General features: G+C 39.6%; 1 protein-coding gene and 1 pseudogene across 1 annotated transcript; one reads left to right on the forward strand and one right to left on the reverse strand.

The window, feature by feature from the left end:
* The first annotated feature begins 2,015 nt into the window (after positions 1-2,015).
* Positions 2,016-6,230, forward strand: LOC137744556 (G-type lectin S-receptor-like serine/threonine-protein kinase At2g19130; annotated as a pseudogene).
* A 136-nt stretch (positions 6,231-6,366) lies between these two features.
* On the reverse strand, positions 6,367-8,892 carry LOC137744557 (putative pentatricopeptide repeat-containing protein At1g31840). The gene has a single exon (XM_068484342.1). It carries the CDS (start codon positions 8,890-8,892, stop codon positions 6,367-6,369), a length of 2,526 nt encoding a protein of 841 aa, XP_068340443.1.
* Positions 8,893-11,471: the final 2,579 nt, after the last annotated feature.

Consider the following 11,471-nt stretch of genomic DNA (forward strand, 5'->3'; position numbering starts at 1 on the left):
AAAAATTGGGTTTAAGGGATGAACGGGAGTTAACTCATACTCTAACGTATCCGGAGTCAAGTGGTATAAGCATGGTATGGGACATGTAGGCTTGGGTGCCTTACGTATGTGTTGACGGGATTAAAAGGGAGTGAGTACACTCATTCATCTCATGTGCATATATTTCATGCATTTGAAAGAATTGTTACAATTTAATTATTATTTTGTTAGTAGTTTTTGTTGTGAATTAGTTTGTGCACTATCGTTATTCCGTTGCGTATTTTAAAAATTTGTATGTAAGATTTTGTTGATGTATGGTGTAATTGTTATAATTTAATTTTATCTTCCACCATATCTTGGTTGTAGAATTTATTTCTATAGCTAAAATATGACTCATATCATAGCTCGTGAATAGTATTTATTCATGGGTCGGGGCGTGACAAAATGGTATCAAAGCTTAGGGATTAGATACCCTAGGATAGCACCCGTGGTGGTTACCAGATTTGTGGAGTAGACTTGAAATTAGAATTCCATTGAATTTCAGATATTACGTTCTTATATAATGTTGAGATTTGATTATCTTGATTGCTGGTAATTTCTTGGTGAACTAGAATGCGTGTAGACTTGTACTATAAATTATAAGAATTCCACGTCACTGGAAGAGCTACAAATCGTAGAGAGTAAAGTTACATATGTGTGGGTGTGTCTGCATATTTATGTATGTATGATGATCCATATCTTTTGGAAATTGAGTTTTGTTTTAGGAAAACGTTGGAAGTATTTTAATGATGTTTCTTTATTTCACTATACTTATCTGTACAATGGTTTTATAAAAATAGCAATTCAACTATTTATTGTTGTTTAACGCTTGAAATTGGTTCACAGAAATATATGTTTTCTTGAATAAACGCTTATAAATTTTGATGAAGATAAGAATTCTAATATAATTCATTCCTACTCACAAAGGAAAAAGAAAGAAAAAGGGCCATTGCAAAGTGAAAGTCACGTTCCTACGAGTTGGAAATGATGTCGATAATAATTATCATTCCCACATACTTATGCAGGTGTTTTTATACCTGCTTAGCTTAGGTTGACTTCTTGGATTGTAATTGTAGTGGCAGGGTTCTTTGTTGACTGGCAAGTCAAGTCTAATATATTTTGACAAACGAGACGACTAGGAAACGTGCGAGAAAGACTTCTTAGATTGTAATTGTAGTGGTGGCAGGGTTCCTTTTTAGTAGTTTAAAAAATTAAAATCATCAAAATAACTTTTTTTCTTATTGTGTTAAAATAAATTACCCGCGCGTCACTCTCGTGTAAACCTGTTAAGGATCCGTTATTAACGGGTTATTATTATGTGACCCGATAATGATTCGATTAGTTATCGTATTGATCCGAAATCCGTTATTTTCGTATCGTGTTAACAGATCGTGAAAGAAATTGTCAGATCTAGTAATGTCGATAATAATTATCATTCCCATATACTTTTGCAGGTGTTTTTATCCCTGCTTAGCTTGGGTTGACTTGTTGGATTGTAAGTGTAGTGGCAGGGTTCTTTGTTGACTGGCAAGTCAAGTCTAATATATTTTGACAAATGAGACGACTAGGAAACGTGCGAGAAAGACTTCTTAGATTGTAATTGTAGTGGTGGCAGGGTTCCTTTTTAGTAGTTTAAAAAATTAAAATCATCAAAATAACTTTTTTTCTTATCGTGTTAAAATAAGTTACTGCATGTCACTCTCGTGTAAACCTGTTAAGGATCCGTTATTAACAGGTTATTATCATGTGACCCGATAATGATCCGATTAGTTATCGTATTGATCCGAAACTCGTTATTTTCGTGTCGTGTTAACAGGACATGAAAGAAATTGCCAGATCTAGTAATGTCGATAATAATTATCATTCCCATATACTTTTGCAGGTGTTTTTATCCCTGCTTAGCTTGGGTTGACTTGTTGGATTGTAAGTGTAGTGGCAGGGTTCTTTGTTGCCTAGCAAGTCAAGTCTAATATGTTTTGATAAATGAGACGACTAGAAAGAGTGCGAGAAGGACTTGTTGGATTGTAACTGGAGTGGAAGTCAACGTCCAATATATTTTGATACAGCTTATCTGGTTAAGATCAATCAATCAAAGGAAGGATAAGTTTCGGCTTCTGCTTGCAGCAATCTAACTCTTTTGTTGCAATTTTTATCAAGAGATGGATACGAAAATTCTACTCTGCTATGCGTTGAGATTTTTGCTATGTTGCACCTTCATTGCTTGTATTTCCACGGCGTCTCACACCATCTCTCCAGGCCATTCTCTCTCCGGGGAACAAACAATCACCTCTCCAAGTGGAAAATTTGAGCTCGGTTTCTTCACACCAGCAATCACCTCTCCAAGCGGAAAATTTGAGCTCGGTTTCTTCGCACCAGGTATACCTCAAAACTATTACGTAGGCATTTGGTACAAAAATCTACCCAATCGGACTCTAGTTTGGGTCGCAAACAGAAAACATCCTGTTTGTGAACCGTATTTGTCAGTATTTCGACTTGTCGAAAATGGAAACTTGACCTTAAGTGGCCCCTCCAAAGTTGCAATATGGTCGACTAATTCAAGATCAAGGGTCTTGAATTCTAGTGTAGCAAAGCTTCTTGACAATGGGAACTTCGTCATAACGGATGCATTTAATTCATCTGTTGTCAAATGGCAGAGTTTCGATCACCCGACGGATACTTGGCTCCCGGGTGCTAAGCTTGGATACAATAATCGTACGAGGAGAAAACTAGTTCTTACATCCTGGAGAAATCCGAAAACTCCTGCACCTGGTCCTTTTTCTTCTGAGCTAGATGAACTACCTTTTAATTTATCTTCATATCCTGATACCTTTACTAGAGGCAGACTTGAAATCAATGGTCAGCTAAAGTTCTATGCCTGGGACCAAGGCTTTAGGGAGTGGACTTTGATTTCGGCTGAACCATCGGACCAGTGTGCGGTTGATTCTTCATGCGGTGCTTTTAGTATTTGCAACCAGCGGAGTTCTCCTCGTTGTGGTTGCCTCGAAGGATTTGAACCCAGAGTCAGGGAAAGTTGGATGCTAGAGGACTTCTCAGATGGCTGCGTGAGGAAATTTCCTTTTCACTACAGTCCCGGGGACTCATTTTTGGCGATAACTGATGTTGGAATTGGATATCCTAGGAACTATGAGCAAATTATAAATGTGAGCAATGATCAATGCAGATTAGAATGCTTAATAAATTGCTCATGCAGTGCCTTTGTTTATAATTTTATTGATAGTCGTCGGTGTTTCATTTGGATAGGGGATCTATATAATATACTGACAATGCCATCCGAATCCATTTCCATAAGTTATTCTCTAGACAGCCCAGGATTGCATCTCCGGATTGTGGATTCTACAAGTGAGACGAAGAGAAAGAGAAAGACTACTTGGACTGTAATTGGAGTAATTGCAGGGTTCTTTTCCATCTTAAGTAGTACTTTCATTGTCATGGTATTCTTTAGAAGGAGATGGTCAGCAGGAGCATTGGCGACTACCGACGATTCTTTGGTGCTTTACAAGCATAGAGATTTAAGAAGAGCAACAAACAACTTCTCCGAAAAACTCGGGGAAGGAGGCTTTGGTTCTGTATTCAAGGGGACGTTGCCTAACTCAACGGCCATAGCAGTGAAAGAGCTGAGAAGTATGAACCAGGGAGAGAAACAATTTCGTGCTGAAGTGGGAACTATCGGTGTAATCCAACACATTAATCTTATTCGCATGCGGGGATTCTGCTCCAACGCTTCAAAGAGGTTTTTAGTTTATGACTACATGCCAAATGGTTCTCTGCAATCTCTTATACTTGGAAAGAACCCGAGAATGTTAGATTGGAATGCTAGATATCACATTGCAGTAGGGACTGCCAGAGGATTGTCTTACCTCCATGAAGAGTGCAGAGACTGCATAATACACTGCGACGTTAAGCCAGAGAACATCTTGTTGGATTCAGAATACAGTCCGAAATTGGCGGATTTTGGTCTTGCGAAACTCTTGGGGAGAGACCACAGCCGGGTTTTGACAACCATGAGAGGAACTGTGGGCTATCTTGCACCAGAATGGTTTTCGGGTGAAGCCATCACCCCAAAAGCCGATGTGTTTAGCTATGGCATGTTGCTGATTGAGGTCATATCAGGGAGGAGAAACAGAGAAGGATTAGCTGACGGGGTAGAAAACTTCCGTCCTATCCGGCTCGCGAATGCAGTTAATAAAGGGGAAGATCTTTTCACCTTGTTGGATTGCAGGTTGGAAGGCAAAGCTGACAGAGATGACCTAAGTAGAGCGTGCAAAGTGGCTTGTTGGTGCATTCAAGAAGATGAGAAGGATAGGCCAACAATGAGGCAGGTTGTTCAAATTCTTGAGGGAGTTTTGGACATCGGTGTTCCGCCAGTCCCGCAGTTCCTCCAGCGCCTTATCAGAAGTCCGGCAGAAGGCATTAACTACCTGGAAACTACATCCGATTCAGGTTGATGGTCATCGATGTCCAAAGTGCATTTCAAGCCGAAGTCAGCAACTGTGCAACAAGAATTCATGAGGATCAGATGAAGAACGTGAGGGTTCTTGCAGTGTGATTGTACGTATAACCTTATCTTGAAGGCAGTAGGTTTTTGAATATTTCCAGTTCAATAAATATTGGTTATGTAATGATATATTAAAAAGAGAAATGATTTTCGCACTCTCCATCCACCCATCTTTCTTGTTTTTTTCTTTCTTCCAAGTCATTTCTTAGTTTTTCCCCCTTAATTCTCCTTAAATGTATTCAATTTAACCGCTGAAAAAAAGAGGAGTTGCAGACTTGCAGCACGAAGAGAAGGGGAGCGGAGCATGGAAAGATGCAGTGGAAGAAGCCTGCGAAAGCGGAGTTAGTGTAATTGCTAAACCCGGTGGGAGCATTAGAGATGGGGATGCCATGGACTGCTGTAACAAGTATGGAGTTTCGCTTTTTTCACAAACGTTAGGCACTTCAGGCATTGATAACGAATATGTTGTATTCGTAAGGTACAGGTTTTCGCTCTTGGGGAATCCTGCAGACATGCTTGTTCGATATCGAGGCATAACATTATGTTTATGTAATTTGAATGCGGATTTGAGCTACCATAGATTTAAATATGTCCATGCTTGTTATATATTGATCTTGACGTGTAGTTGCATGAATGTAATTTGTTCTCATGTCTACCCAGAGGGTAACGTCATTTGTAGGCCCACACAACCAAGCGAACCACCTATTTTGGAACTGGTGGAATCGGGCCAATGGTGGTCCCCATTACAAAGGTGGTTCTGCCTAGTTGTGTGAGTGGGCATACGGATGACATGATTTTCTAAGTGGACACAAGATTTTCTCGTAATTCCATGGCTTTCTAAGACTTTTGGGATGCCACATGCTTGAGTCTCGGACGATCTTTGCGGATTAGTTTTAGGAGATATTTGTAGGGACCTGGTCGCATTCATAGTCTGATTACCCCAAACAGGGAAGGAAGGGTAGCAAAAATATTACAGCCCTTAAAGTCCAATGGTCTGCAAGACCAATATTTGTTCATATCTGGTTATGATCCAATGAAAGGAAGGACAATTTTTGGGTTCTGTTTGCAGCAAATCTAACCCTTTGTTGCAATTTTATCAAAGGGACGGATACGAAGATTCTACCATGCTCCAGTGTATCATACTCATTAGGATTTTGATTATGTTCTACCTTTATTGCTTGTATGTCCACTGCGTTTCACGCCATCTCTTCAGGCCAGTATCTTTCTGGGAGCCAAACAATCACCTCTCCTGGTGGAACATTTGAGTTCGGTTCCTTCACACCACGTGAATCTCAAAACTATTACATAGACATCTGGTACAAGAATCTACCTATAGTTTGGTTCACAAACCGAAAACAACCCGTTTCTAAACCAAAATTTTTGCGTATTAGAACTCGAAAATGGAAACTTGACCTTGAGTAGCCCTCCAAAGTTACAGCATGGTAGTTCAAGATCAAATGTTTCTAGTTCTGGTGCAGCAAAGCTTCTCGACAATGGGAACTTTGTCATAACTGATGCATCTGATTCATCCGTTGTTATAGGGCAGAGTTTTGATCACCTGACGGATACTTGGCTGCCGGGTGCTGAGCTTGGATACAATATGCGTATCAAGGGAAAACGAGTTCTTACATCCCGGAGAAACCTGCAATATCCTGCACCTCGTCTTATGGTTTCCAAGTTCAGTGATTTTTTGTAAGGATGATATGTGACGAAAATTCTAAAAGTTACCTTTCAAATACAAAGTAAATTAACTATTAAACTGTAATTGAGTCACTGTATTTTTACACTAGCTTTGCTTCAGTTAATTGTGTCACTGTATTAAACAACAGATCTTATCTGCAAATCATGTGGTTGGGAGTACTCTCATATTTTCGCCGATCAGTTTCGAGGATATGCTCCGCAATCGTCCTTTGTATGACAGCATCCGGCATGATCCCGCTTGTTAACATACGCCCATACAACACGAGGCCTTCTGCGGTTCTTCCTACCTTGCAGTAACCGCGAATCAGAATCCCGTATGCTATTACATCGGGCACCAAGCCCCTGTTTATAGCACAATGAAATGCAAGGGATGCTTTCTCCACAAGTCCTCTTTTACAAAGACCATCAATGAGGATGCTATAACTGACTATATTTGGAGAGACGCTTTTAAGCATCTCTTCGTGTAGTTCAAAGGCACTTTTTGTGTTTTCAGACTTGAAAAACCCGTCAATCAGACAACTATATGTGACCACGTTCGGTTCAGGATCCCTTTCATGCATTTTATCGAACATCAACATCGCATCGTCCATTTTACCTTCTTTACAAAATGCATCAATCAATATAGTCCAAGTAATGGCATTGGGTTTGCACTGCCCCTGCATCATCTCTTCAAAAAGTTGAACAGCCACCTCTAACCTTCTCTGAAAGCAATAACCACAAATCATTGTGTTGTACGTAATGATATCAGGTTCAGGACCACTTTCAGCAAACCGCTCAAAGACTTCCTGCGCAGCATCTATGCAATTTTCTTTGAACAGCATATTGATGAGGACATTATAAATGGCAATATCGGGATTTACTCCATTTCTTTGCATCATCTCAAATAGCCAGAGTCCGGCATGTAAATGTTTCTGCTTGCAGCAACCATCAATCAGTGTGCAATATGTTACAACATCAGGTAAGAAACCCTTCTTTACTGATTGGAAGAAAAACACCAACGCATCGTTTAATCTCCCTACTTCAGAAATACCCTTAATAAGCACGGTATTCGTCACCACATCTGGTTTTATGTTATAAATTCCCATTTGGATGTACACCTTCACAGCATCCCTCAGTCGTTTCAATCTGCAGCAACCATCTATTAACATGTTGAAAGTATAGACATTTGGCTTAACGCCCCTATGAACAGCTTGAAAGAAGAACCTAAGAGCATCACCCATCAGCCCATTTTTGCAAAGGCCATTTAATAACACACCGTAAAGAATAATATCAGGTTCATAGCCCATCTTGATCATACTCTCGTACAGCTGAAATGCATCTTTTAAATTCCCTATTTTGCACATTCCTTCAATCAGACTACTATAAGTCAGAATCGATGGCACAAAACCACGTTTCAAAATTCGACCAAATATTCCACAAGCCTCCGCAACCTTACCATCCTGACACATGCTGTTAATAAGAATGGTGTAACTAACAGAGTTTGGTGAGATCCCTTCTTTCAGCATTCTTCGGTAGACCTCCACTGACTTCACCAGATCTCCAATTCTCACGTAAGCATCCATAACAGAACTGAAAATGACTACATCCAACTTAATCCCACAATCCAACGCCGCTGAAAAAAGCCAACACCCTTCCTCGAATTTCCCTGCCTTAAAAAAACCATCAACTAGGATACTATATACAACCAAGTCAGGACTGATACCCTTCTCTATCATAATCTTGTAAAGCTTCTTTGCCTCTTCCAATTTCCCATCTTTACAATACCTGTTAATCATCGTGCTAAACGTCACCACATTTGGCTTCGGACCAACTGTTAGCAATACCGTAAAGAAATCTTCACCATCTCCAACCTGATTTTCTTTACAAAGACGTCTTAAAAACTTGTTACAAGCAACAATGTCAAGCGAAAAGCCTCTGTCAATCAATGCACAATGAAATTCCAAACCCGTTTCGAATCTACCCTTGTTCAGAAGACCAACCATAACAAACTCATACACACAAAATTGTTGTCCTCTCAATGCACTACAGATTTCTCCATATGCATCGAGAATCATGTTGACGTGATTCGCATCAACCAAGCAATTCAGCATTCTAGACAACGCATAAGGAGACACCGGAACACCCAATTTATACATACGAATGAAGGTATCAACAGACGAATCCAACATCCCATTTCGACAAAAATTCTCAATCAGAAAGCTACAAACAAGATTAACATCGGAACTGTGACTCCGAAAACAATCAGAAAATGCAGCAAAATAGTTAAACTGAGACCCGAACTGACCTACCATTGTGTCGAAAAGGCGGGAAGCCGGAGCGAGCATCCGGTGGCGGAGCAGCAGGTGAATGAGGTCACAGAAGGACTGCGGGGAGTGGTGGAGGCCGAGGGAGCCCTGGGACCAGTCGAAGAAGCGGAGGGCCGAAACGGGGTTGGATTGAAGGGAGAGGAGGATGGGGTGGAGGTGGTGGGGTTGTAATTTGGAGAGAAAATGAGGGTGTAAGAGTTTGGGGTTGTTTTGGAGGAAGGCGTTGGAGATGTGGTGGATCAGGGTTTTGGAAGAGAACGGGGGTAAAGTAGAATAGGGAGAGAGAGAGCGGCACCGCCGCGTGAGGAGGAGTAGTTTTGAGACTGGAGAGGAAGAGGAGGCAGATATCATGCTGGTTCAAGATTCGGCATCCTTCATCCATGGACGAACCCAGAGCACCTCCTATGTATTCTCCGACGACCCAAAGCTGTTGGGATTTCAGGTTTGGGGTGGTTAGGGGAGGCGGAGGGAAGAGATGATTATCAGGATTGGGGCTGAGGAGGATTGGAAAGGTGCAGGGTTGTGGTCGGGGTTTAAGGAAGGGTTTATTTTTTTTGTTTTTTGTTTCGTTCGTTACATCGATATTTTTACACTAAAAGGAGGAGAAGTTTGACAAAATTATACAATGAGCAGCCTAATTTGGTATCGAATTCGCCATCCACGAAATTCAAACTTAAAATCTCTCACTTCTAAATGAAAAAAAATACTAACGTAAACCAAAGTTATGTCACTTCATTAAAAAAATTAACGGAAGTACAAAAGTGCTGAAGAAATCAAACTAGTATGAAAAAATGAAGTCAAAATTTTAAAAATTTTGAGAATAATAAAAGGAGAATTTACTAGTTTATTTATTGTAAAGTGAGCTTCGAATAATATATTTGCAGCTTATAAACGGGAAAATTCATGTTTAGATCATTTAGACATGTAGATTTGAGCAACAACGACGGTGAACTTTTACACACAGTTGAAACTTGTGAACTTTGTCATGTTTACTTTAAGATGAAATTATATGGCTAATGAATAGACTAAGACTAACTCGAGTTTATAGTATTTTTTAGATTATCTCGATCAAGCTTATGCCTCTTGTCAGCATCTTTTAGTGTAGACGCTAAGAAGAACTTTTAAGCCTTTGTTAACCAAAAACTTATGAATGCAAGTATAATTTCTGTATCTCAAATTTTCCTTTTTATTATTGTTACACTTGTACACTAATTTCGTGTCTACACGATATGATATAAACTAATCTATACTGTTCCATTTTCCATTTTCTGACTGTACATGGCTCACATGTTACTTTCAGATTAGGAATCCGATCGTGCTAGTACCAAACAATGTGGTTCCTAGCACGCTCGTGAAGATTTTACTCGTTCAATGTTTTTAAGTGCCAATTCTTTTGTCCCGCAGCTTAAAGGACTTCAAGGAATTTACAGATGCATTAATTGGATGCAGTCAAAGGCAATGGGGTTGTTCTAATGGAATCAGCAGCTACCGTCGATGCAACAGAAAGAGAGCGAATGGAGCACTATCACAACTTGCCGGCAAAAGAAGCCGTGTCAGGTTACTTAGAACAGTAAAACCAAATGCAGATTGTTGCAGGGAACTTATCCTCAGATTTTCACGTTTGTAAGATCTTGATGTGCCTATGAAGGCTTCTGATTCAGATTTTATTAGAACACTTTGCTTCCTCCCTATTTGCGTATCATATTTTCACGCTGACATATAAAACACTCGTTGAAAATACGTGTCAAACTGGTTGAAAACTGAGATTTTTCACATAAACAGATCTTTATTTATTTCACATATGCATCATCTATGATAGATATTAGATACATATTTCTTTTCATTCTTCAAACTAAAATTAATAGTAAATATATATGCTTCACAAGCTTTATTATATAATATAGTATTAGTCTACTCATAAAACTTAATTTGCAGCAAGCCAAAGTTACCAAGATCCGCTCGAAACCGTGAAGTATTAATCGTTCCATATGATCATTTCTATCCCAGGAGAAGTAACACAGTTCCTTCGACGACTCTAGCAGACCACAGAGTAGCACGATCATCAAGATTACGGTTCTCCTTACGCACTACCTTATGTGCGACATCCACGCCATAGTCTGCATGAATTTTCGCCTTCAACTCACCGACAGTAGTACCATGGTACACAAAGACTTCACAATATAAGTTGTTAGCCACTATAGAAATCCCAACTTTAATCTTGTCAAAGACAAGGATGGTGGCATTAGCAGGAATGTTATAGCTTTGGACAGTAAGTTGATCTTCCAAAACGAGGCCTTCCCATGAGAGCTCTTGCCTATCTGCTGCGACTGGGACAACTGTACCTGGCCATGAGAGATCTGGCCCATCAGCGGTGACTGGGAAGGTAAGCGTTTGCGAAATCAGTAGTTTTACTTCGATAATTCTTGCAGAGTAGGGAACCACCAGTGTGCCTATTGCTCCTTGCCAATTGACTTTGATCTCCACTGTCTGCAGTACATCAACCAGTAATTATTTTCGTTATGGACATGCATGCAGGCGTATAAATTTAGAAGAAAAAAAATATATTAAGAAGTAATAAATTCGTATTTAGCAGATGACGCTTATGAAATTTTCTTACCGGAACCGGATTCATACCATCAGGATCCATTGGTGTTCTTGAGGAAGATGTATATTTTCAGACGAGTAATAAAAATGGTTGAATGACAAGCTTGTTTAAAATGTATATGTTCATGGCATTAGCATGTTTGACTGATATTTGCACACACACTACAGGTTCCTTTGATTTCATGCATATTTTGTTGTGTTTTGACAACATTACAGTATACATGAAAACATGCACGTATAAACAAGTATAATTTCATTTTAATTATTACCTTGTCCCATTCACAAATAATAATTCTAAAATATATAATCTGTCCCCGATTCATAAT

This window comes from Pyrus communis, chromosome 9 (genome assembly GCF_963583255.1).
Source record: "Pyrus communis chromosome 9, drPyrComm1.1, whole genome shotgun sequence".
Lineage (NCBI taxonomy): Eukaryota > Viridiplantae > Streptophyta > Magnoliopsida > Rosales > Rosaceae > Pyrus > Pyrus communis.